This window comes from Pteronotus mesoamericanus, unplaced genomic scaffold (assembly GCF_021234165.1).
Source record: "Pteronotus mesoamericanus isolate MK-2021 breed Mesoamerican mustached bat unplaced genomic scaffold, CSHL_Meso_final contig_50, whole genome shotgun sequence".
NCBI classification, from domain to species: domain Eukaryota; kingdom Metazoa; phylum Chordata; class Mammalia; order Chiroptera; family Mormoopidae; genus Pteronotus; species Pteronotus mesoamericanus.
This window is the reverse complement of record NW_026555186.1, coordinates 24,717,938-24,745,067: the sequence shown is the minus strand read 5'-3', so window position 1 is coordinate 24,745,067 and position 27,130 is coordinate 24,717,938. Positions and strand designations below refer to the sequence as shown.

Sequence of the window (27,130 nt, the reverse complement as noted above, 5' to 3'; positions counted from 1 at the left end):
ACAACTACACTGAAAAGTGAAATCGAAGAACTGAGAGAAAAGAAGAACAAGAAAAAACAAAACAAAACAATGAAGATTACTCTAGAGAGCGCACGGACTCCCCCTGGGCTCCCGGCGCTCTTCAGGCCACCGTACTCTTCCGCTCCCAGAGGTCCTGGCGGTGAGAATCGTCATTCTCAGAGGCACGCAGCCCACGCCGCGCAGCTGGTGGTATCCTCGCCATGGCGATGGCAGGAGCAGGTAGTGGCGGTGTTCCTGAGCAGGAGGACTCGGTGCTATTCCGGCGTGGCACTGGCCAGGTGAGGTTGCGGCCGGCTCTTCCTCCATCAGTGCGGGTTCCTACTGCCTAGTAGGCGGCTCCTGCACTTCTTCCCCAGTTGTGGGCCGGGGTTTGGCCAGTGCATTTATGGCAGGACTGTGATCCTCCTGTTTCTACATCCTTTCCCATTGGGAAACCTCAGCAGCAAGCTCCTTCCGCATGCTGCTTGGAAGCGTGCTTTGAGCCGAGGCCCCAACAACTTTGGTTTGCCCACTCTGACTCAGGGGCGGGCGGTGGGGGGTGGGGGGGCGCGTGTGTAGAGGCTGGCCAGGGTGCAGCAGGGAAAACAGAAGTCTCTTGACATGACCCCGGCTTAGGTCAGGGTGTTAGCAAAGGTGAACAGAGTATTTGGATTCTAGATACTCAGATATTTCAAAACCAGAGGCAACGGTTATGCGTACGGATTCGGTAATGAAGATTTGAGAGAGGAAAGGCAGGGATAACTTCAAGATTGTCCCAAACAGTTGAAAACGTGAAGTTAGTTGTCGTTTACAGTGTGCTGAGATGGCTAAGACTGCAAGTAGAGCAGGTTTATAAAGGAGAAAATAAAAACTAGCTTGGGGTGAAATAGGGGTGCAGTCTGATTGGAGTGAGTCTGAGAGGGGGAGAAAAGAAATTCAAGGCAGCATTTATAAACAGGTAGTTCAGGGGATTTTATTGTAAGTAGAAAGTAGAGAAATTGGCCAGTAGATGAAGGGGGAAGTGAACTAAAGTGGATTATTAATTGTTCTTTGTTTTTAAGATGGGAGAAACATGTTTCAGCATGTCTGTGGGCTGATAGGAAAAGACCCAGTAAGGATGGAAGAACTGATGATACAGAAGAGAAAATTGCTAAAGTAGTGTATTTAGAGTAGGTAAGAGGGGACAGGTTTGGCCTTTGTTAGGAACTTTGACAGTTAATGTGGTGAAAGATATAAGTACAGATCTGATGGGAAACTGAAACCTTTTTTCCTTTGATGCTGTGCTGTCCATAAAAGAAGTGTCAACTAGGAGTGAGGATAGGGCAGGTATTGGAGGTTTGAGCAGCGAGAAGGTAGGAAGTAGGCCTCTAGGAGAGTGGGTAAGTGTTGGACTAGGGACATGTAGGGGAAATGTTGCTAGACAATATTAAAGTTCTACTTGGGATTTGTGATTATGAATTTAAAGACTAGACAGCACGGTTGTGTTTTTCACCACCTAAGTGCACTTCAGGTTTGTGAGGGCAGGCACAGAGTAAACTAGTAGTTGAAATTAATAGGGTTGTACAGACACATCTCATTTTATTGCACTTCACTTTATTGCCTTTCACAGGTGTTGTGTTTTGTTTTGGGTTTGGTTTTTTTTTGGTTTTTTGTTTGTTTGGGTTTGTTTTTTTTTTACACACTGAAGGCAAGACTCACCACCTACAAAAACAGTACAGGTTGCTGTATCACAATGCCCCCTTTATTACAGTGGTCTGGAACCAAACCTGCAATATCTGTGAGGTATGCCTGTAGTTCATAGCAAGTAGGCATGAAGAAATAGGGAAAGGTACAAGGGAATTATCTTAATGATTGACCATGGAGTTTAAGCTAAGAAAGGAAGTGAGGATATTAGGACAGTGATAGTTTAAGAAGTGAAAGGATCAGTGTTTTTGCTATTCCCAGTTAAGTGGATTGATTGTCATCATCACACTACTAGAAGGAATAAGTTGTAGATCCTAGAAAGTTGGAGAGTAGGATTTTTGGAGAGTTTGTAGTTACTGGTTATATATAATAAAAGCAATGTATTAAAATTACATTTGCTCCAAATTCTTGCTAACACTTGGTGTGTCAGTCTTGTGTTGATTTCAGACATTCTAATAGATGTGGTGACATCTTGTGATTTTACTTAGAAGTGGGTAGCTGAAATTGGGTGATAGATCATTGGTAGAGAAGAGTTTAAAGACCCGCAAGGATAGGGTATTGGAAGGATCATGTACATGGGTTTTTTTTTAATAATCAAGAGTTATGAGGAGTAGTGTTGGAGAAAGCACTGGGATAGAAGTCTTGGGAAATGAGGAGGTATGACCTAGATGTCTGTAGATGGTTGCAATAAGCAGGATAGTAGACAGTAGACTCTGTTGACAGGATTTTTAAAGCTAGGAGCTTTGGGGAGGAAAGAGAGAATCCTCTGGAAGTGGAACTGAGGAAGATTTCTTCCCCTCCTCTGGTACAGTAATTTAAAGGATACGAAGGAGAAAAATACTTCATTTGGATGGCTGCAAGGAAGGTGGCATCCTCAGAGAAAGCCAGATTTTAGCTACAGCAAGAAGACGAAAGGAATATTCAGAGAAGCGGTTAAAGATATAGGTTGCGTAGTATATTGGTTACCTAAGAGAACACAGTGGAAGCGTCAGTAGTTGAGAACTGGTAGAGGATGGCAGAACCTGAGGAATAATTTCAGAACCTTGGCTACTGGTGGTGACTGAAAAACATCAGGGCAGCTCTAATGGTCTGTTTTGGTTGCTGTGTAACAAATCACTCAAAACTTCATAGATTGAAACAATAGCCATTTTATTATGTCTCATAGTTTCTGTAGGTTAGGAATTTGTGAAGGCCTTGCTGGGCATTGCTCCTTGAGACCTGTCCTTTGTTTGCGTCCATATAGTAGCTCAAGCTGCAATAGCTGCAGTGGTACTGCAGCTAGGGATTGGCAGGCCATTTCTCTTCTTCAGATGGTCTCAGGACTTCTCCATGGGGCCTGGTCTCAGTGGGTGAGCTGGTTTGGATTTCCTTACGCCCCTTTTTACTCCTTCCTTCTCATCTCTCCTCATCTCCTGTCCCTAAACAACTGCTGACCTACTTGCTTTCACCATAGGTTAGCTTGCATTTTCTAGAATTTTATAAACAGGCACTAGAATTTTATAAACAGAGACTCTTTCTTTTTTTTTTTTGGTCTGGCTTTTTATTCAGCATACTTACTATGGGTTTCATCTATTTTTTTGCGTATATCAGTTGTTCATTCCTTTTTATCGCTCTAGTATTCCATTGCATGAATATACTAACTGTGTTCATTAATTTACTTCTTCACAAATATTGGGCTGTTTTCAGTTTGGGGATCTTACAAATAGAGCTGCCATGAGTATTAGCATACAAGACTTTATATGAACATGTGCTTTTAGTTCTCTTGGGTAAATACCTAAGGGACGTGCTTTTGTTTCTGTTGGGTAATACGTATGTCATTATTTTAACTTTAAGAAGCTGTCAGACTTTTTCAAAGTGGTTGTACCATTTTTCATTTCAACTAGCAATGTATGAAAGTTCCATTTGCTTCACATCTTTGCTAACACTTGTTATGGTCAGTCTTGTACTAATTTTAGACATTCTAGTAGATGTACATCTTGTGGTTTTACTTAGCATTTCCCTGACGATTGATGATGAAGACCATCGTTTTATGTGTTTATTTGCCATCCATATATCTTTTTTGGCAAAGTGCCCAGATCTTTTGCCCATTTTTGAGTTGGTTTGTTTTGTTTTTTATTGAGATTTGAGAGTTCTTCATATATGCTAGATACAGAACCTTTATCAGGTAGGTAATTTGCAAACATTTTATCCCAGTTTGTAGCTTGTTTTTTCAGTCTCTTTACCAATGCCATTTAGACAGAAATTCTTAACTTGGCTGAAATCTAATTTTTCAATTTTCTTTTTTGATGGTTCTTTTATTGCAGGCTATCTAAGGTTGCAGAGATTTTTCTTTTAAGTTTTAAAGTTGGAGGTTTTGCTTTAGGTCTTTGATAAATTATAGTTAACTTTTGTGTATGGCTTAAGATGTAGGTCAAAATTCATTCTTTGGCATAAGGATTTCCAATTGACCAGTACCATTTGTTAAAGCTACTGTGCTTTCCCTACTAAATTGCATTTGTACCTTTGTTGCAAATTAATCGTGTATATGGGATTGTTTCTGACTCGATTTCATTGCACTGGTCTATTTGTCTACCTTGATGCTAAAAACACACTTTCTTGATTATTGTAGCTTTTAGAGTGCATCACGAAGTCAGATAATGTAAGTCCTTCAACTTGGCTTTACTTTTCTAATATTGTTTTGGCTGTTCTAGGCCCTTTGTATTTCCATATGAGTTTTAGAATCAGCTTGCCAATTTAATATACTTTCTTTTTCTGTTAAGTCTGCAATTAAATATATATGACGCTAACAGTTTTGGTTTTTTCTAACCCAAGTTTTCCATGGTTGAACCTTGTTTGGATGAAGCTTATCTTTAGTAGATTTCTCTGGAAAGGCAAGTGAGTACAGTATTCTCAAACACTTTAAACTTAGTCTAATTACTGAAGGACAGCTAAGATATATATAAAATCCTTGGCTCATACTTTTTCCCATAAATTTCTATGAGAAAGTCTAATACTACCTGCTTTTCTTTATTTTTGTAAATGACTTGGCCTTTTTGCTTAGAGATGCTAAGGATTTATTTATTTAGAGGTGGTTTTTTTTTTGTTCTTCAGTTTTTATTCAGAGATCCCATTTATATACATTAAACATTCTTTGCCAATTGTTTATATTTACCACTTCATTTTAAATTTTTATTCCTTTGGGTTTTTTTTTTTTTTTTTTCTGTCTTCATTGGTACCCCTTAGATTTTCAGTCAAATATTTTTTTCTTTCACTTTTTAAAATTCTTTTTCTTTTTGTTGCTTTGATTGGGTGCATGCTACTGCCCTGTCTTCAACCTCACTGATCTTTCTGCTTCATCTAATGTGTTGTTGAACCCCTCTAGCATATTTTTCAGTGAATTTATTGTGTTTTTCAGTTCTGTGACCTCTGTTTGCTACTGTTTTGTATTTTCTATCTCATTATTGTAATTCTTACTATGCTTATCCATTCTGTTCCTGAGTTTGGTCGGCATGTTTATGACTATTGTTTTGAACTCCTTATCAGGTACACTTATGCTTATCATTAAGGATTTTTTCCTGAGGTTTTATCTTGTTTTGTTTTGAACATATTCGTCTACTTAGTAAAATACTTGACTCTGTTGGTTTCTATGTATTCCATAAAACAGCCACCTCTCCCAGACTTTAAGGAGTGTCCTCATTTAGATGAACCTTATCTTTCAGTCTTGCCTTAAGTCTGAGTTGTTTCTCAGACCATTAAGTGTGTCCAAAGACCTGTCCGTGTCCCAAGAGTGAGGATTTGAATTAAGTTAGTAGCTAAATTAAGGCCAATGGGAAGCCAGACCCTCAGGCAGCAGTTTTTAAAGTATACAAGCATAGCAGCCTGTGAGAACACAGCTGTAACTCCCCCTGCTGGCCACCAGAATCAGGTGATCTGAGAGTGTCCCCTGGTTCCAAGTTGCAGTAATCAGGATGCTGGACAAGTGTATAAGCTCATTTCTGGAAGATAACAGTGAGCTGAAGCGAGGCCAAGGAAGAGAATAAAGATGGGGCCCACCGACTCGAGCAAGGCAGAGAGCGTGAAAGCGGCACTGGCAGGCCTCTGTCCTGGTTCAGTGTCCCAGCAGCTTCCTAGATATGTATTTAATTAGATGGCTGCTTCTGGTGGGGGGTGTGCCTTAAGGTAAACAAGTGAGCCTCTTTACCGTAGAGTCTGGGTGCCTCTCAGGTGGCTGCTTCTGCACTGGGCCTTCCGGTGCAGGTGGTTCCTTTAAGAGCCCTTACTTAGTTGCTGTTCTTTGTGGGTCTGGTAGACGTGAGCCCCCTTGGTTTTCAAAGCGAGATGTTTTGGGGACTCATATCAGTACAGGTCTTAAAAGTTAGGCTGTTCAATATGGGGATGAAACCCTTCGCTCCTCAGGAAAAGCTCCCAGCCTTCAATTCGCTCCCAGTTGTGGACTGCTGCCCGGGAGTCGGGGTTCGCGGTGAGATTGTCTCAGCCTCTCCTGCCTGCTTTCATATCAGATTTTTTTCTCATTTGCCCAATGTGTAGAAGTCACTCCACTGATTTTTAGAGTTTTTCCAGAGGAAATTGTTCCCTACATAGCTGTAGATTTGATGTGTTGATGGGAGGAGGTGAGTTCAGAATCAGCTGTGTCTTCATCTTGAACTAGAGAAAATATATTATTCTGTATAAGACATCTATTGTTTTATTGTTTGCACTTCACATTTTAATATTTGATTGTATTTGTTTTCTATTCTTTTTTGTTTTGTGTGACATGTCTTAAATCCCTGATCTCCCTTGAGAACAGGTAACATAATTTTATAACTCTCAATGATAAGTGATTAGTAGGTAGTGGGTGCTCAAAAATATTTTTTAATTGAATAATGTTTAAATTCTGCTAAGCACTCATTAATTTAAATTCAAAATTAGAAGTAATTTTTAGATCTTTTCCAGATCACTTAATATCAGATTTTTTCCCACTAAAACTAAGCCGTTTATCTTATCCCTGATTTGCCAGGCTACACCTTTATCTGCTGTTAGAAAAGATTGAAATGTGAGTTACAGTTGAACAGATCCACTTAACGGTCGATAGATTGTGATTAAACTGTGGAGCATTCACTTCATGGTTTACCTCTTAGAACATTTACATATGTTTAGCTTTGAGAGTAATGTCACACAGTCTCTAAGCAGGTAGGCTTCTTGTGGTTATACTTAGGATTTAAAAACCTGTTTTTAGTTTAATTTTATGTTTGGATTATGATGGCTCTTGGTACTGACATACTTTTTTTGATGAAATCCATCCAAACATGAATTGTTTTTATTCTTTACCGTTACCAGAGTGATGATTCGGACGTTTGGGATGATACAGCACTGATAAAAGCTTATGATAAAGCTGTGGCTTCATTTAAGGTATGAAGTGCTTACTTTTTTGGCTTAATTGATAACATTTAAAGTAAATTGTTAGAGTGCATATTATTTAGTTCTAATTTTGAAGATTAAAATAAAACATGGGTCAGTTAAATATTTTCCTTTAGAAGTTGGGAGATAGCCTGTCTATATGTCATCCATTTAAGAGAGGTGATTTAACTAGAATTTTAAACCTTTGTTCCTTTTAATGTGTTTACATTGCATAACACTATAGAAGTTGTCTAATTCAGATTAGTGGGAGGACAGTCTGAATTATAATTTTTAAACAGTTAAATCTTTATTGAAAGAATGTTGATAGATAGTCGTTGTGCAGTGATTAATATTTACAGAGTCTTTACTGTGTTCTAGGCACTCTTCTACCTGCTTTACATAAATTTAATTAAGTTAATCTGTCCCACATCCAGTTAGTTGGGTATTAAGTCAGGTGTTCTGATGGTAGGAATGTACAATTCTTTAAAGGGGTGTAGTCTGTTTCTGTGGCCCAAACAAAACATTTACACAGTTGTCCAATATCATTACCTGACCCACTGCCGGAGGTATTTGTTCTTATTGAGCACCATGTGTGAGCCATCAGTAGTCAAAGGAAAGAGCATACACTCATACAGAACACCAGGCACGGAGTCCACTTTCTTTCTGTAGTCATTCCTGTACTGTGCGGTGAGAGGACCAGCCTGTGTATCATCCTTGAAGCTGATTTCTGAATTTGTCAATAGCATGCATTCCAGTCTACAATTAGAGTACAGGTACACTAACTCAGACTAACCAAGAGAGTTCTGTAAAATGCTGATTAAAATGGGTCTCAGTGCAGGATGGGGTAAGTGATATTGCAGAGGGAAGTATTCTGAATAGAGGAAAAGAACCAATTTGAGGGAAAAATAGTTTACTTGTGTTGAGTTTTAGATAAATGTGAAGATATAAAATTGATAATTGGAAATCTTAGATTGAACTACGGAGAAAAGTCAGAGCTGGATAGTAGCTTTGGAAGTCTGTTTGCATAGAGGTTATAGTTGAAGCAATAGCAGGATAGATGATCATAGTCAGGTAAGTAAGGATGGCTGGCTTTTTTGGGAATGCCCAAGTTTAAGACTCGACCAGAGAAGTAATAAAAGCATTGGCGTGTACATTGATATGTCATCCAAACTGTCTTGAATATCAAAAAGAAAGATGATCAACAGAGTTGTAATGTTAATAATTGAGAGTGCAGAGACTTGATTAAAGGGTTTTTTTGTTTTTTGTTTCCCAAAGAAATAAAAACAACAATTTATTTTGTTCATGTATCTTGACAGCTACAGATCATCTCTGTCCACATGGCATCAGCTGGGTTGGCTCACTGCAGGGGCAAGGGATCTACTTTCATGACGGTTCACTCGCAAAATTAGTGCTGACTTCTGCTAAGAGCTCAGCCAGGGCTGTGTCTTGGGGCCCCTGGTCCTCAAGTGAGCCTCTTCACCAGAAAGGGAGCTTTGGAGCTGACAGTCAGAAATGTGATGCCTTTGAGAGCAATTTCTGTAGTGTGTGGGGTGGCGAAAAGAGAAAGCAGAGGCTCTCTGCAGGGGCGGGGCCTCGAGACCAGCCAATAATGACCGAATTATATTGGAACTTTGTCTGAAGCTTTCTGTAACATGTACATTTCTGTTCACATTTTCATAGCATGCTCTGAAGAATGGTGACATTTCTGAAGCTTCACATAAACCAAAAGGCACACCTAAAAGAAAACCTGCCAAGAAGAATAAAAGCCAAAAAAAGAACACCACAACTCCCTTGAAGCAGGTTATTTTAAAACATTGAGATTTAACTTCAAAGAATTTCTTCATACTATTTATTAAGTAGTGTAAAGTATCTTTAACTTAAATGGTTAGTACAGTGTTTTCCATTGACATGTAATAATAACATTTCTAAAACTATTAAACTCTATTGTTTAAGAACATGCATGTCAATAAAAGTCTAAGGAATTCATTGGTACTGATAAATACCAAATTCAGGACGATGTTTACTTTATTTGGGAGGCGGAAGGTGGGGGGAGGCAGTGCTGTTTAGGAGGAGTGCCTGAGGGCCTTAACCTGAATTGGCAGTGATTTACTTTTTAAACTGAGAAGTAGGTATCCTTATTTTCCTTCAAAAATCCTAAGCCCAGGAACCTAAAATTCTGGGTAGAGTCCTTTCTGCTACTTAAAATAGTACACCTGGGGGCTAAGTTTTCGGTATCTCATTAGTCACTTTAGTTTCATTACCAGGGGGCAAGAGAGCTAACGTTTGTTAATGCCAGCCCAGGAATGCGGAGCACTTAACACATTCCCTCCTTTCTGTGCCTCACGATAAATAAATGAGCTAGATTATACTGTGTCCACCTAACAGATGTGGAAACTAAGACTCCAAGAGATTTAAAAACCTGTTCATGATTATAAAAATGGCAGAATTTATATTATATGACAGGATTATATTATATTTATATTGGAATTCAGATTTATGTATTTTGGGCTGCACTTTTTTTTTACTGTTTCATTCTGCCTTCTGGATCAGGTGACTGGAACTGTCCCCTCTATCCCCTACCTTACCCCACCCAAACAAAAATAATAATTTACCGTCTTTAAAAGAAACGGGTGTGTGCCTTTGTTTGTTTTTGTAGTGGAAAGTTGGTGACAAATGTTCAGCCATTTGGTCAGAAGACGGCTGCATTTACCCAGCTACCATTGCTTCAATTGATTTTAAGAGAGAAACCTGTATTGTGGTTTACACTGGATATGGAAATAGAGAGGAGCAAAACCTGTCTGATCTACTTTCCCCAACGTCTGAAGTAGCTAACAATATAGAACATAATGCTCAGGAGGTGAGTATACAAAAAATAGAATTCGTGGAAGCAGAGACTAAATGAGAAACTGTGGTATAACGAGTTGTCAATTTGATCCACTAAGACATTAAATTTTCCTTAGTGACATCTATATAACAAAAAATATGTATTTTTTTCCTTTTTAAAGAATGAAAATGAAAGTCAGATTTCAACAGATGAAAGTGAGAACTCCTCCAGGTCTCCTGGAAATAAACCAAATAACTTCAAGTCAAAAGCTGCTCCATGGAACTATTTTCTCCCTCCACCACCCCCCATACCAAGATCAGGACTGGGACAAGGAAAGGTAACTTCTATACCGAACAGTTTCCCAGGAAATAGATGATAATATTGAAACATTCAACAAATATTCAGACCTTCCATAAGGGAATTATAGATTTTCCCTTGAAACTTTTGTAGCTTTATGCAGGTGTTACAAATAAACACTTGAGAATTCTTCAGAAAGGAAGTGATAGTAATGCAGAATAGTTTATAATGAAAAGCTTTTGCAAATACTTTTATGGAGTATTAATGATATAGTGAACTTAAGTTAGGAAGTATGATGTTTTATCAGCTGACTATCCTGATAGTTCCCAAGTCACTTGTGTAAGATATATAAGAATTGCAAGGAAATACAGTACTTACATCTAATACAGGTAAAATCCTAAGGGGCTTCCAGATTGTTTTATAGAGTAAATGTAAATACTGTTTTTCCTTATGCTTCCTTTGGTTATAAGTAACAAATCGACTTAAAAAGATTTATATTTTAGGTTATATCATGGAACCCAAGTAGGTATGTCCCTGTCTACTTGTTATGTATAAAGCAATGACTTACCTGGAGGCTACAGTATTCAGGAAATAATATTTTTAAAATAAAAATATCAAGCATGACTTTTCTTTAAGATTTTCTGTGAGATCTTTCTTGAGATTTATATCATATTAGTTTCTGCAATGGTCAAGCCTGTTAATTTATGTATGTGTGTCTACCTGTCTATGTGTATGTATATATATAGTGATTCATTAGTCTCAGGGGACTGATTTTTCTTGTTAAGTAAAAAATCTTAGTTTTACTAATTTATACAATATATGCTCTAAGCATATTCAACTACTGAAAGGATATCTATAAAAAGATTGTACAGCCTAGGTAATGAAATTATGGGGGATATAGTGATTTGTGATAGAAATACCTTGCTGAATATACTATCTCTTGATTTATTAGGTATTAAAATGTTATCTTTCTTTGATTTTATTCCCTGAATGTGTATAGAAAGGAAATGAGGAAAATCTTGGTTTATGATTGTTTGACTTCAACACTTGGTACATGCAATTTTATTTAATCTTTCTGATTTGTTATTTTAATTTTTTTGACATTAAATCTTTTTTTCCTGTTTTCATATTGAATCCTTCTTTTGAAATACTTTTTACAGTCAGGTCTAAAATTTAATGGCCCACTGCCCCCGCCGCCACCGCCGCCGCCGCCGCCGCCTCATTTCCTATCATGCTGGCTGCCTCCGATTCCTTCTGGGCCACCAGTAAGTGCAAAAGGAATTTAGGTGAAGCTTTGCTTTCACACATAGTTTGGGATTTAGCAGAATATAGGTGATTAGGAAATGTCATTTTAAACCATCCCTAGGGCCAGGTTCTAATAGGTAAAAATTTGAACTAAATCTTGGGTTTTTTAATGTTCTTCTTTACCAGACTTATTCTTATTGCCCCAGCTTTTAGCCCTATGTCACCTGCTTCCTTCCTGGCAGAAATTGTATCTTATTCTAAAGGGAAGTAGTTCCTATTTGAAAAGATTTAAGTATACCACACATAAAGATTTGTTTTATTCTTTCAGGTTTGCCTGGATATTAGCTTCTGATCATGTAGACTATCCAGATATCTAGTGGTAAACTTTTAAATAACAACAATAGGCTAGATACAAAGGTACTTTTTGACAAACTGTTGGGCCAGGAACAGTGCAGATGTTCTGCCCAAGACCTTTATTTGAAATGCTGTTTGGATGTTTTCTTAAGGAAAACCGTCGAAGTATTGAGTTGGCCAAAAAGTCCATATGATTTTTTCCGTAAGATAAGAGATACAGTTTTCATTTTCAACAATAACTTTATTGATTTGGGTATTTCGAGTATGTTGGCTATCTCCCATGTGAAATAATGTTGACGATTCTCAGTTAATGTCCTGATTTGATCATTATCAACTTCAACTGGTCTACCTGACCATGGAGCATCATCCAGTGAAAAATCTGCAGCACAAAACTTCGCAAACGACTTTTGACACGTTTGATCAGTCAGAGCACCTTCTCCATGCACTGCACAAATCTTTTATTGCATCTCAGTTGTGTTTTTTACCTTTCTTGAGATAATAAAGCATAATATGTCAGAAATGTTATATATTCCATCTTCAATATTAAAATGGCTACACAAAAATTCACCAATTTTGAATTTTTTTTTAATGCACACTGATATGACAGTTGTCACAATACCACCTAACAAAATTGTTCCGAATGAAGTGAAAGACAACTAAGCACTACTAGAGCCACCTTATGGAAAAGAACGAATGAACTTTTTGGCCAACCCAATATTTATGCTTGGTATTCCAACCATGGCTTCATAATGAAACAAAAAAAAAAATAGTTCTTAATCAAAACAAAATGTTTAAACATTTTTTGTGACATAGTGTCTTTTGAATGCTGTTCAATTTAATTTTGTTGGTCTTCTTGTTACTGGTTGGCTTTCTCCAAATGTCAGATCTTTTAAAAATTTTAAATAGATAACATGGATTTAGGGAAAGAGACAGTTAATATCCAGCATTCTCTCCATAAAATGGATCTCTTAACTTTACATTTTAAAGTATATTTTTCTCCATTTCCAGATAATTCCCCCACCACCTCCCATATGTCCAGATTCTCTTGATGATGCTGATGCTTTGGGAAGTATGTTAATCTCATGGTACATGAGTGGCTATCACACTGGTTACTATATGGTAAGTGATCACTAAGCATCTTTTCCTGACACTTTGTGGATATGTGACTTTGTTGCATTTGTGATTAAAAAAATGATGTGTTACATTGGGCAGAACCTAAGGATTAAGAACTACCTTGAAGTTTAAAAAGTACAACTATTTGTTTAAGGCTTATATTACTCTTCTGTTGTCCCCACCAAGTGTAATTGTAGTGCATTTAAAAATCTTTCATGTTATTAGATTATTTTGATTATAGGCTGGCATTCAATCTACTGAGCCACTTCACCCAAGGCCCCATTAATACTCTTTTAAAAGCTAGTTTTCATCCCAGGCCAGGTGACTCAGTTGGTTGGAGTGTTGTCCTGTACACCAAAGTGTTGTGGATTCAGACCCCAGTCAGGGCACATGCCTAGGTTGTGGGTTCCATTGCGTATGGGAGGCAGATGATCAGTGTTTCTCCGTCACATTGATGTGTGTCTCTCTCTCTTTTCATCTATCATCGTCTATCATTCCTTTTCTCTAAAATCGCTGAAACATATCCTCATGTGAGGATAATAAACAAACAAACATTCATTGATTCTAGAGAGACAGAAACGATACGTAAGAAATCAGCTCCTTCCTGCACATGCCCTGACCGGGATTTGAACCTGCAACCTAGGCATGTGTCCTGACTGGCTATGAAACCCTCAGCCCTTTGGTGTATAGGATGACCTCCAACCAACTGACCTACCCGGTCAGGACGAAGTTCCCCTTTTAATTACCAGAAAAATAATGAAAAATGACAAAGTAACAGTTTGTTATTTGTTTTTTGAAACCAGTTATCTAACTTTCTAAGCTTCCTTTTTCTGCATCTCAGATTTCTCTGCATGTTTTTTAAATTATGAAATATTTTATAAGTTAATATGTTTAATATATATATATAAAGTTCTGGCATAGTTTTTGTTTATTTTTAAATTTTTTAGGCAGGGAAAGATAGAGCCAGGGGGAAAGGGGATTCATCCATAGCTCTGTTACCCAGATTCACTGTATTTATTTATTTATTTATTTATACTTTTTTTGTCAGGCTCATATTATGTATAGGCTCATGGTTTTGTCTGTTTTACCACAGCCTTAAATAGTTCTGAATCTTACTGTTTTTTAGTTTGCTAGCTCTAACAACAGTTTAAAAATACGAATGCATTGTATTAATGTGTTAGAATGTATTTATTGGACTTGAAGGATGACGTGGGTGAAAATTAGAGTTAGCTAAATTGTATTTATAAACATCCTTATTTCATGTATTTGATTGTACTGTGTTATTAAAACCTAGCAGATTTTCAGTGGACTTTTTAACTATGGTCCTGATCAACAAAATACAGTTGTTTCTGTTTCTTTTCATGAGATCACGCACCAGTTTTTGGGAAAGCTATCTTGTCCATAGTATTTGCCAGAAATTCAGAGCTAACCTATGACTAACTTGTTCCGGGGAAGTGATCTTTACTTTTATGAATATTATTTGCATATCTGAATAAATTAAAATAAAAACATACACTTCTATTCAGAAATATGAAGAAATCCTGTCTCCGAGTTGTTGTATTTTTTTTTGTGTCTTTGAAATTTTTACCACTACTTATTTTCAAGTTTTCCAACAACTTATTTTTTAAATAGCGTTACCCTCAGCTAACAACCCTTAACCATTGCTTCACAGAAGCATACGCGATGGACGGTTTGCTCCCTGTTCCCATAAGAGCAGCCAGATAGGATTTGGGTTCACCTCTTCACATCTGCCTTTCCTCTTTCGAGAGATCCAAGCAGAACGCAGATGACTAAGACTCATGTTAATGGAATAACACCAATTGGTTACAACTTTGGTGTTCATCAGTAACAAATCGCTGTTAGTACCCCGTACGGCCTCTGAGGGTAGATGAGCGGCGAGCTGGAGGGCTGGTATGCCTGTGGGAGGCGCTGAGGCCCAGGCGTTTGGGCTAGGCCTGGCCAGAAGAGCGGTCAATATTTGTTGATTTCTTTTTTAACTTTTTAAGTGTTTTTGTTTAGTGAATACTGGTCTTACCTTAATAAATGAGTATGACAATTATATTTTTTATTTGATGGAAATAAGGTATGTAAGTCTGCTCATGAACATCATTGGGCTGAAATGAGCATAAGGGAAAGAAGAAAATTTTTTAATTACAGCCTAACTATATGCTTTGGGGTCACTTTTAAAGCACATTGGAAGTCTATAAACTGGCCAGTGACATTTATTTTGTTAAGTGGAATGAGGAAAATATCTTATTGTGAAACAAAATGTTTATGAATATCTGTATAAAATGTGTATGCTATTCTTTTAAATTTTTTTATTTTTCTTACAGGGATTCAAACAAAATCAAAAAGAAGGAAGATGCCCACATTTTAATTAAGGAGTAAGTGTGCCATCATTATAGAAGTGAATCTTTCTTTTTGCATATATTTTATAGTTCATGGAAAACATTTTTAAAAATGAAATATTAAATAGCAGGAAAGTTAATATAAAACAATATTGAAGACATTTTGATTCCAAAACTACTTGATAAAAGGTGTGTGTATGTGTATATATATATATATATAAAATCTCCCCTCTAGAATTCTCATGATACCCAGGTATCATTTCACCAGATACTTGTTGGTTGGTGGTGTGGAAAGAAAAACATACTTTTTGATAAAGAGATCCTTAGAACGAGTGATGAAACTGCACTGCAAGCATTGCATACCGTGGTCAGCCAGCCAGACACGCCTTTTGATTGGGGAGGCAGTATGAAGCGCACTGTTGCCTAAGAAGTGCTCTGGTCAAAAAAGTGTAACTGAAATTTAATTAGGCCTTTAAAATGTCCTTCCCCATTTAACAGCAATACTGGGGATAGAGCAATAAGTTAAATGACACCACACACGTGCATGCACACACGCACGCATGCACATACACACTGAGTAGACAGCTCCACAATGTGGAATGTTGTAGAGAATAAATTGGTGTTTCCTTAAAAAGTCAGTGTCATGAAAGAAAAAATGGCATGGAATGGGTTACTATTTTAGTTGAAAAGTGACTGAAAAGACACACAGTCAAATACAGTGTGGTATCTTTGCTTAGTCCCTGGTTTGAAAAGATGTGGGAATTGGAGAAATTTTAGTATGAACTGAATTTTAAATGATACTAGATAATTACGGATAATTTTATGAGCTGTAGAAAGGTTATTGTAGTTTATAGAAGAATACCTTTAAATTTGTATACTAAAGTATTTACAAGTAAAGTGTTGTTAATGGCTCTTTATATACACTTAATCCCCCCCCAAGGACATGCTTATTAACTTTAGAGAAGGGGAAGGGAGGGCAAGAGAGGGAGAGAAACATCAATGTGAGAGAAATATCAATCGGTTGTTTCTTATATGTGCCCTGACTGGGGCTGAACCCGCAACCTAGGCTGTGCCCTGACCAGGAATCCAACCTGTGACCTTACTGTTTACAGAACAATGCTCCAAGTACATACAGCTGTTGAATCTAAGTGGTGTGTGCATGAACATTCATTGTACTGTTTTTTCTGTTTTCTGTATGTTTGAAAAGTACATAATAAAAATGTTATATATTTTTAAACTAAATTAGTGAAAGCTACATGTCAATCATTATATTTCTTTTCTTCATATTTATACTTTTGGTCCATATTCATCTGCATTATGATATGGATGCCATCATTGTGTGGGTAGGGTGGGGGGGTCTGTGTGTGTGTGTGTGTGTGTGTGTGTGTGTGTTGCCACTTAACATCACATTTTTAATGCTTTTACTTATTTTTTTTGTCAGACTGTCGACACATTATTCCTTCAGTAGTTTTTCATTTTTCACATTCTGGATAATGTTACAGTAAATACTTCCTTATACATAGTCATTTGATTTTATTCTGTCATAACCTTAAGGTAAACTTACGTGTTGTGACTATTTGATAAAATATTATGGATATTATGATTTTTGGTAGATGTTTCCATGAAAACCAAAAAAAAATTTTTTTAGAGGGAGCAAGACAGACAGAGAGGAAAACATCAGTCAGTTTCCTCTCGCATTCCCCCAACTGGGGACCCGGCCTGCAACCCAGGCATGTGCCCTGACTGGGCATTGAACTGGCAACTTTTGGGTTTGTGGGACAACCCAACCCAGTAAGCCACATCAGCCAGGGCTTGAAAAGCATATTTTAAAAGATATAGTCCCTTTTTGACTTTCAAAATGGGAGATGCATTTCTGGAAGGGCATATTTTAAATTACATATCACATTTGAAAGTATAATTGCCTGCATTGCATTCTTTGATTAAAGTCATTTTCACTCAGTTGAAGTTCTTCAGCTAGGTTATTCAGCAAGTCTAAAAAGGTGAGTAGAAAAATTAGGCAGAGAATAAAGTGGGTTAAAATTTCCGAGGCAGAGAATGAAGTGGGTTAAAATTTCCGAGGCAGAGAATATACGAAGCCAGAAGCATTGTATATTTCAAGGCCCAAGGTAGCTCAGATGTCATATTACTGTTCCTAATGCCACTCAGTCTTCATCTGTCTTTCCTCTGTCATTAGAGGCGGGGCACTGCATCTCGTTCTTCGTGTCTACAATATCTGGCACAGTTTCTTGCTTAGAGCATAGAATGGAGGGAATGTCAAAGAAGAGAGAAAATGGTAAATGGGAAGAGAGACTTCAGAGTTGTTTTCAGATCAGATCTTTCACCCACCATGAAAGGTTAGGCATCAGCTCTATTTCTTACTAGTTTTAAAGAAGACTTTTCTTTATACAAATCCTGCAATTAGGTGAATGGTTTTGAAAGTTAATTGTAAGGGAATATATGTAACATTTTGAAGATACCAAGTAGTATATTTGGAATAGCCTTTGGGAAAATCAGTTTTTGAGGTTTGAAATGCTGATTTTTTTATTACTAGTTATTGTGACACATAAATTTACCTTTTACATTTTAAAATGTCATAAAATCGTGAGTCGAGCTATATTCTACTTTAAATAAAACCAGTACTTGGCTTTCAGGCAGAAGACAGAGGCGAAACAGTGTGCTTGAGCATCAGTGAGTCTTTGGGTTTACATTTTAAAGACTTCTGGTTAAGAGTAAAAAAAAAAAATCTTATTTTATAAATCTTGGTTTCAGTAGACTCCTAGGTAACTGTTAGTTAGCATTTTTATTGTAAAGGAAACTAGGAACTGCCATGTGAAATAATAATTTGTTTTGAATGACTACTGTGTGTGGTAGGTGTAGTTATTTCATTTAATCTTTATAGCACCATTGAATTAAATACTATAATTATTCCCATTTTACAGATGAGAAAGGCTCACAGAGGTGAAATGACTTGCTTTGGGCCACATAGTAAATGGTAGAACTCCGTACAAACCACCCAGAGTTCTCTCTTCAGCTCTCAGCACCCCAACTCTCCCCAACCCCAGCAATAGCGTCTTCTAGGTTTTGTCCTACAAAGGAGTAATTTAGGGTTTGGGCAAGGACCTAAATGGAAATCCTACACAAATTTTCTAGAGTTCTTTCTCTTCAAATTGCTCCTTTCTAGACCTTGCCTCCTCAAATTCCAGCTGCCTCTTCCAATGCCCAAACTACAATCTATTGATTCCACCCAGGAAGGACAATACTCTTTGCTCAGATCTCACCTTCCGTGCTGCAGTTTGAAAATTGTGTCTAGCCATAAAGGGGTGAAAGGGAAGCTCGCCTACGTGCTTCCCTTTCTCAAGGATCATAGCCCTCTGCTGTCTGTTGCCCAGTGCCTGAAAACAGTTGTATAATTCAGGGTAGGACAAAAGTAAGTTTACAGTTGTTCATATGAAAAATAATACAATAATTAGTAAGTAACACAAGAATAAACTTTGTTTCCTGTACTCAAAACTGTAAACCCATTTTTGCCCCTCCCTGTATATTATACCCAGCTTTATAATCCGTGTCAGGAAAACAAGTACACTACCAGCTATTCTCCCTATTTTTTAACAATCATTTTATCATTTTCCTCATGAATGCTTGGTGGGATACAAAATTCATTGCATCATCCTTCCTATTTTGGAACAATTTTCAGTTGCATGTTCTCTGAAAGATTAATTTATTGAAGTGATTTTTCAACCTTTTTCATCTCGTGGCATACATTAAACTAATTACCAAAATTCTGTGGCACATCAAAAATACATTATTTTTTGCTGCTCTGACCAAAAATAGGTGTAATTTTGATTCATTTACACCAAGTGGATATTGTTGTATTGGCAGTTGTCATTATTTTATTTGACAATCTGAGGGAAAAGAGGTCAGTGCCCCTGAATAAATAGTCATGTATTGAATGTTTTAAAAATTCTTGGGGCACAGCAGTTGAAAATCACTGGTCTAGTGTGTTGTGATGGTTACAACACTCTATACCTCTCAAGTATGTAAGATTAGTATGTCAAATTTTGGGTTATTATGATATGTATTTCTAGATGGCAGTAATCTGTTTTTGGCTTTTTAATTTAACATAGTGCCAAAGAATTATTTTTGTGTTTTGATAATTAATTTTGTATATTGGGCTTCAAATTCTAAATAATTCTGTAGATTTTCAATGTTGTTGTATTGCTTCCCCCAAATAATTAACTAATAATGCCCTCATTCTTCACACTTACCTAATTGTTACGAGTATCTACTTGTTATAGTTTAAGATTTTTTTCATTGTTCTTTTTTATAAAAGTTTTAAAGTTTGAATTAATACTCAGTTTATTCTTTTAATTTTTTTAGTTTTTTTTTAACTACATTGTTACTTGTTTTGTATAGCAAACGATCTGACAGGAAGAAACATTTAAATGAAAATAAGACACAGAACTCTGTGTATTATGCTGCCTGCTATCCGTGTTCATATATATTTATGTACATGTGTACGCTTTGATTAGCATCGCAAGGTGGTACTCAGGTTACCTCAGAAGACAAAGGCATGGGAAGGAGACTTCACAGAATACCCTTTTTTATTTTATTCTATTTTATGCTATGTGCATTTATTGACAATAAAAAATATGTAATTAAAATAAATCAAGTAAGATGTATCTATCATTGTTATTCTCTTAAACTTTTAATTTTTTGTTTTTATAGGTAGTTCACACAGTATTCTTTAACAAGTAAGTGCTTATTCCTCAATATTTCATGTTTATATTGAGATACATATCAGTATATAAAACTGTCTTATTTTAAATAGCTGCAGGATACTCTCATATATACATGTATATTTATATTTAATTAAGCTCTATGGATAAAAGTTTAGGCTCTTTGTACTTGTTTGGTATTTAATACTACAGTCATTCTTTTTCCTAATTCTTTTTGTAGCTAGATGAATACATCTCTAGGAAAATCTAAATAAATAAGAATCTAAACTTTCAGTCTGGAATTAGAACTGCTGGATTGAAAAAGAAATACATGTATAATTTTAATACATTTTTGTTAAATTGCTCTTAATAAAGATTGTATTAGTTTATATTGTATTTCCATCAACATTGAGAGTTCCTGTTTCCCACGGTCTAGTCAATAATTTATCAAACTTCTGGATCTTTGTCAGTCTTCAGTCTAATAGTTAAAAGTGATTGTCTCATTGTATTTATAATTATTTCATTGTGAAATTTAGCACCTTCTTATGTGTTTAAGAGCTATGTATTTTACTTTCCTGAAAACTTTATGTACATCACCTTTGCCCACCTTTCAACATGGATTTTTTTTTCTTTTAATTTGCAACAATTCTTAGTATGTTATGGTAACCGTCCCTTTGTGATATGAACTGTAGATACTTTTTTTCTAGTTTATCATTTCATTTGACCTTGCTTATGGTGATAGCAGTTGTCATTTTGACAGAATTGTTTGCTTTTATGTAGTCATATTGCCTTATTTTCATATAGTCAGATTCATTTTTAATGGCTTTTGGGTTTTCATCTACTGTTTCTAGTGTTTAGTTTAATTTTTTTCATTTATCTATATTGCTATTCTATTAGCATCTTAGATATTTGTGCTTACTCTTTTTTAAATTTTTGCTGATAAAATTTTATCTACTGTAAATTCTTTCTCATAGATTCTGTATTTGCAAATTTGCCTATTTTCTAAAATTTGTCTGTGACCCACAATCAGTATTCGTAGCACTTTCGCTGTCATTCATGGGCAGGTACAAGAAGGTGAAAAATTTGAGTCACCTGACACAGATGTTCCCAGCTCAGGTTGAGCAATGCTGTTTTCTTGTTTTAGCCCTCATACTATGAACAAGTGTCCTGTTCACAATCTTAGTGCTACATTTTTGTGCCTTTTGATTTCACTCTTTAAGATGGCCCTCAAGCATTGTGCTGAAGTGCTGTCTAGTGTTCCCAGATGCAAGAAGGCTGTGATGTTCCTCACAGAGAAAATACACATGCTAGATAAGCTTCATTCAGGCATGAGTTATAGTGCTCTTGGCTGTGAATTCAATGTTAATGAATCAACAATATGTATTTAAGTAACATCTCTTTCAACAGAAACGCATAAAACAAGGTTATGTATCTGTCGGTTAATAAAAATGTGATCAGAGGGTTGCAGAAACTCAGCCTTGTGTTTTCTTCTAGGAGTGATGGCTTAGTATTTATAAATTCAGTGTTTTTAGAATATAACTGCTGTGAATAATGAGAATCAACTGTATTCCTTTTTAATTCATTTTACAAATAGTATACAGAAGAATAAAGAGATTATGAAATAACTTTGTTAGCAGTTTTAATGAGAATTCAAATATAGCAGACCCAGATTTTTTCCCATATTTTCCTAGTTTTGGAAAAATATAATGTTCTTTGAATGCAGCCAAGTGCATTAGTTGTAATGCATGAACTTGGAATATATTTATCTTATAAATATTCATCCTAGGTTTCTAATGCATCTCTACTACCATCTTCTACCTGTAGCATTTTTTGATTGTTCATGCACTTCATCAAAACACAAATACTTTGAAAACTTCATGGCTTATAATGTTATTGGTAGATGATAGCTATCTTTGATGCATAAGAGCAAAACATTTCATTTTTTACATTTATAAACACCAATTAGAATGATCAATCCAATTACTGTGTTTCGTTTCCACATCATCTGTTACCTTCCATTTGTATATACACCTGTCTTCCATATTTGTCTGCTTACAAAGTGTGTCTAATAAATTTTTGTACACAAGCATCATAAAACATGAAAGAATACTGTCTCATGTTTTAGCAAAATTGGATGGGTCAGGTTTTTATCACAAAATATTATATAATGAAATCCTTCCTGTTAAACGACTAACAGTAATTTTACAATATTTTTTTGTCCTCAGAAACATATCAATTTGAGTTTGAGAAACTTCACATAAGTAGAATATATAATGTCATCTAAAGACACGTTGTCTTGAGATTTTGCTTATGAACAATTTCAGCACCATTATTAGTCTAGAGTAGGGGTCAAAATTTTTTCTTAAAGAGTTGTAGTAAATATTTTAGGCTGCAGTTTTCCATCTGCTGGTCTAGATGTTGCTATCTGTCTATTTACATTCACCTTCTAATTTAATAATTATGAAGTGACTTCCTGTCAGTTTTGTCCTCTTGGCTATTATGGACAGAAAATAAAAAAGACTGAATTCTCAACTGTGTTCAAGTAAAGCTTGGGTGGGAGGGAAGACAAGAATTTCTCCAAATTTCCATTAAAACTTCTTGAAAGATAATCCAATACTTTGGGCAACAATAAGAAAACTGAAGGAAGATGTAATAGTGATGCTTTGTTTCACTACTAATGAGTTATTTCATCATCCTTTTAGGTGATTTCATCCTTCCGTGTTCTTATTATCTTAGGCTTTTTTTTTTAAGCTTGGTTGGAGGTAATTGGTGAGTGTATTACCTATTGCTGCATAACAGATTACCCCCAACTCTAGCACCCTGTAATACCAGATTTATTATCTTTAGTTTCTGTGGGTCAGGAATCCAGGAGCAGCTCAGCTGGGTGGTTCCCATGAGGCTGTAGTCAATTTGTCAGCCTCAAGACTACAGTCATCTCAGGGGGACCGGAGGATCAGCTTCCAAGCTCACCCACAGGGTTGTTGTCAGGAGGCCTCAGTCAGTACCTTGCTACTCCCAGCTCTCCAGAGGCAACCTGAGGGTCCACATTATGAAACATGGCAGCTGGCTTCCCAGAGCGAGCGATCTGACAGAGAGTGAGCAACACCATCTATCTCACTTCCGTAACTTAGTCTCTGAATCCCACGCTTTCACCTTTTCTATTCTTTAGAAGTCGGTCCAGCCTACAGTCAAGTGGAGGGGATTGATTACATAAGGGTGTGAATACTAGGAGGCAGGAATCACTGAAGTGCACAAGTTAGAATAAAATAAATCCTGGGAAGAAAAATAACAATGTTTTGAGATAAAGAATAATAAGAAAAATTAAGATTCTATAGTTTAGATTTATAAGAGTCCAGTAGAGTTACAGCACAATTACAACATAGGAGTTTTACTAATTTTTTTAAATAAGTAAATCTTCTCTTTGTTCTTTGGCAGACCTCTAAGAACCAAGTTATAAACCCTTACAAATAGTTAGGGCTGCTTGAAAAAGAAACTCAAATCTAAAATTAGGTTCAATGGGCCCATGTGATTATCCCAAGGGTTAATTTCTTCTTTCAACTTTTTAAATAAGTTTTTAAAATTCCTTCTTGTCTATTATTTATTAAAATGGCTATTTTAAGACCATAAAATTTCCTCTGAACAGTGCTTTAGTTGTGTTCTGTAGATTCTACTATGTAGAATTCTTATAATTTTCCAGATATTCCAAAATTTTGTTTGTTTCAGACTCTAGAAATGTTTAATGTTTTAATTTCTAGGTACTTAGGAATACTTTTTACTTTTGTAGAATTGGAGAATGTTGTTTGTATTATTGTAATCACTTGTTTTTAACACAATTTTGATCATTGTTTTGTAAAAAAGATCAAATACCAGTGTTCCTTAAATTTTTTTTTAAATCCTTGCCTGTTCACTTTTCCAGATGAATTCCACAATTAATTTGTCTGTGTAACAGTTACATAAAGATTGAAGTTAGTATTACATTAAGTATATTAGCAGATTTTTATTCTCTCTTTATTGATTTTTATAAGAAAACAGGTTTTTAAATTTCATAATTATATCTAGACGTTTTTCTTTCAAATTAAGGTGCAGCTCTCTACCAAGGAGAAAAGAGTATTTTGATGTGCCCTGATGGATGTGAACAGTTTTCCATCATTTTCTTCATGAACACTTGGCTGAGTGGCACAATCATCTCCATTTGCCTTTGTTGTATGTGACTCATTCTTGAATAATCAACCAGGTGTTTCTAGGGAATAACCAGTCTGAGTAACTGAACAGTGAAAATGTGAGTAATTAAAAGAAACTCAAAGTCACATGTAATGGAGAAAAGTCAATCTGTTAACCTATTTGTATATTGTAACTTTCTTAGTATGTTAAGCTTTTTATTAATGCCTTTAAAAATAAATGATAAATTTTTTAAATTTTGCCTATCTGAATGTTTTTCCTTGGACTATATATGGTGAGGTAGAGTCTGTAGAAAGAAAACTATTCCAGGTAAAGGGGTAGTATTGTAAAGATACAACCAATTGTAAAACAGTGTTGCTGCTGACCCATGGTTAAGAAACAAGGCCCAGCTTAAGCTGAGTGTCACAAGGACTGAACATGGCCAGCAGGAACCAAGGCTAGATTTTTTCTTGAAAGGCACACTGTCATTTTCCTCCCTGTACCTTCTCTTGTCTGTCTGCATCTCTCTCTCCTGACCTGCACGTGCTCCTCATTCATACTGCCTAACACAGCTGCCCAGGCCATTCTCTCTTCATTACTACTTTGTAGTTCCATCTTTCATCCATTTGACTTTATCTGTGTCTCTCAGTACAAAATCTCAGGAGAGGTTGGAGATCCTGTTGTTTCCGTTTAGTCTAAGGCTTGGTGTTCATGGCACCTGGGATTCTTTCAATCCATTTAGCTGCAGGAGAAGAGGTTAATATGATAAATGCTTTTTCTTTCAGAAGTTTTGTATGGGAAAACCAAATATGCCGAGCATACTAGTAGCTGCCCAGTACATAGTTATAGAATAAATGAATATTCAGTGTGGTAAATAAGCTTTGCAGAATAGGTTGTTCTATGGCTTAAGCTTTCTAGTACAGGTTAAGTGTAGTTTTACCATTTTTTCATGACAGCCACTATTTTATATATTTAGCATATTTTAATTGCCTAAATATGAGCTGAGTTAAGTTTAGTTACGAAGGCAGCTTACTTACTTCCTGAGATATTTTTGGATGTTACTTCCCTTAATACCTAATACAGTTGGAGAGTGGTTATAGGTTTAGAAAGTTACTCATTTCAGCAAATCTTATTTCACTTTGTATGCTAAGCACTATTCTAGTTTCTTGGGAGACAGCAGTGAACAAGACATGAAAATTACTGCTTATAGTGGTAGGAACCAGTTGGTGGTGAGCAAGTAAACTGTATAGGGTGGCAAATAATGATCCGGGCTGTAGAGAAAAGTGAAGCAGAGAAAGGGGTTAGCCAGAGTGAAATTGGAGTGGGGATGCTTTTCTAAAAAGAAAGGTCAGGAAAATCCTCATGGAGGTGACATTTGAGCAGAGATCTGAAGGAAATGAGAGCCATACACATAAGTAGAGGGAGAACCCCCCCCCCCTCCCCAGGCAAAGGAAATGACAAGTACGAAGGCTCTAAGATGAGCAGAGAAACCAGTGTGGCTGAGTGGAAGTGAACAAAGCAGAGATTAAAGAGATGGAGGTAGGAGAGGTAGCCAGGGTTCAGGTCATTTGTAGGCTATTGTAAGGTCGTCAGCATTTATTTTCAGTTGGAGAGTTTTGAACCAAAGGTGTAGCATGATCTGATTTATAAAAAGGCTTCAGGCTGCTGTGTTGAAAATAGATCAGCCTGGACTTCTGGTCAGGATGGCAGTGTAGGCAGACATGGCTCACCTCTTCACACAACCACATCAAAATTACAACTAAAATACAGAACCATCATCACTCAGAGCTGTCAGAATCGAGCTGAATGGAAGTTTGACAACTATAAAATCAAGTTGAATGGAAGTCAGACAACCATGGAATTAAAGAAACCACATCCACCCATCCAGACTGGTAGGAGGGACATAGACACAGAACAGACTTGCCCCACACCCATCTGTGGTGGATAAAAATTTGGGAGGGATATCTCAGGACCGAGAAGTCCCAGCCCCACACCACACCACCCAGCTGAGGGTTCCAGTGCCAGGAAGTCAAGTCCCCAAAACTTCTGGCTGCAAAAACCAGTGAGGATTGAGTGGGTGGAAGAAACTTCTGTAGTCCCAAGCAGTTCCTCTTAAAGAACCCACACACAGACTCACCTACTCATACTCATTTTCTCTGAGCTCTAGCACCAGGGTAGCAGCTTGAAAGCCACCAGTGGCATACAGGGAGAGGCTGAAGTGTCTGGCATCAAGGTGAGCAGAGGCTGTTGTCCCTTTCCTAAATCCTCCATCCACAGAGCCGGCAGGCTGGGTTCATATCTGATCCTCCATCAGCCTGGCTAACACTGACCGGTCTTGGAGATCCAAAGACATTCTGTCCCACCCAATTTCTGGGCCCACCCAAGCTGCTTTCCATATGAATGGCTGGTCTTGGCTCATGCAGCACAACTTCCTAAATTCTACCAAACAAGCAACACCTGGCTTCAGTGAGCCCCAGGCCTGGCACTAGAAGCAGCCAGCCTAAATTCACAGCTTGGCTTCTCTTGGGAATCCCTGAGCCAGCACAAGTAACTGTCATCTCAAATTGCTTTACAGCTCAGGCAGAGTGGCCTGAGATAAAATACAGGTGGGGGATGACCTTGGCCTGCACCACCCAGGAAAGCTCAGTGTTTGCACCCAGTGGATAGCTACGGAGCGCCACCACCCTGCCCCTGCACAGATGATCCTCCACAGAGGGCAGAGGGTGGTGGTCAGTGGTCACAGCTAGTCTGTGCAGTGACGCCTGGGTAAATCCCTCCAATTGGTCTGCCAACAGCAACCAAGGCTCAACTACAAGAGGAGGTAGGTAGTACTCAGCCCATACAAAGGGCACACCTCAAGTACCTAGCTTAGGGGAGGCTGTGCCACGACCCTACAGGACACCTACTACATTAAGTCACATTACCAAGATGTGGAGTCAAAGCAGCTCTACCTAATACATAGAAACAATCACAGGGAGGTGGCCAAAATGAGTAGACAAAAAAACATGGGCCAAATG

At 37.0% G+C, this 27,130-nt stretch overlaps 1 protein-coding gene across 2 annotated transcripts; it reads left to right on the top strand.

The window, feature by feature from the left end:
* The first annotated feature begins 162 nt into the window (after positions 1–162).
* On the top strand, positions 163–24,334 carry LOC129074603 (survival motor neuron protein). Of its 2 annotated transcripts, XM_054578472.1 has the most exons (10): positions 163–299; positions 7,000–7,071; positions 8,740–8,859; positions 9,716–9,916; positions 10,065–10,220; positions 11,341–11,445; positions 12,788–12,898; positions 15,226–15,276; positions 19,966–19,991; positions 24,036–24,334. In XM_054578472.1, the coding sequence occupies exons 1-8, from the start codon at positions 222–224 to the stop codon at positions 15,271–15,273; spliced, it is 891 nt and encodes a 296-aa protein (XP_054434447.1). In that variant the 5' UTR covers positions 163–221; the 3' UTR covers positions 15,274–15,276; positions 19,966–19,991; positions 24,036–24,334. The 2 variants fall into 2 exon arrangements, with proteins under 2 accessions (XP_054434447.1, XP_054434448.1); XM_054578473.1 differs by lacking the exon at positions 11,341–11,445.
* The last annotated feature ends 2,796 nt before the right edge of the window (positions 24,335–27,130 follow it).

Excerpts from the sequence above, each read along its gene's own strand:
- LOC129074603 (XM_054578472.1), top strand. The coding sequence starts at position 222 with ATGGCGATGGCAGGAGCAGGTAGTGGCGGTGTTCCTGAGCAGGAGGAC. Across the intron at positions 300-6,999 it reads TCCGGCGTGGCACTGGCCAG|AGTGATGATTCGGACGTTTG; the intron begins GTGAGGTTGCGG and ends TACCGTTACCAG. Across the intron at positions 8,860-9,715 it reads CCACAACTCCCTTGAAGCAG|TGGAAAGTTGGTGACAAATG; the intron begins GTTATTTTAAAA and ends TTGTTTTTGTAG.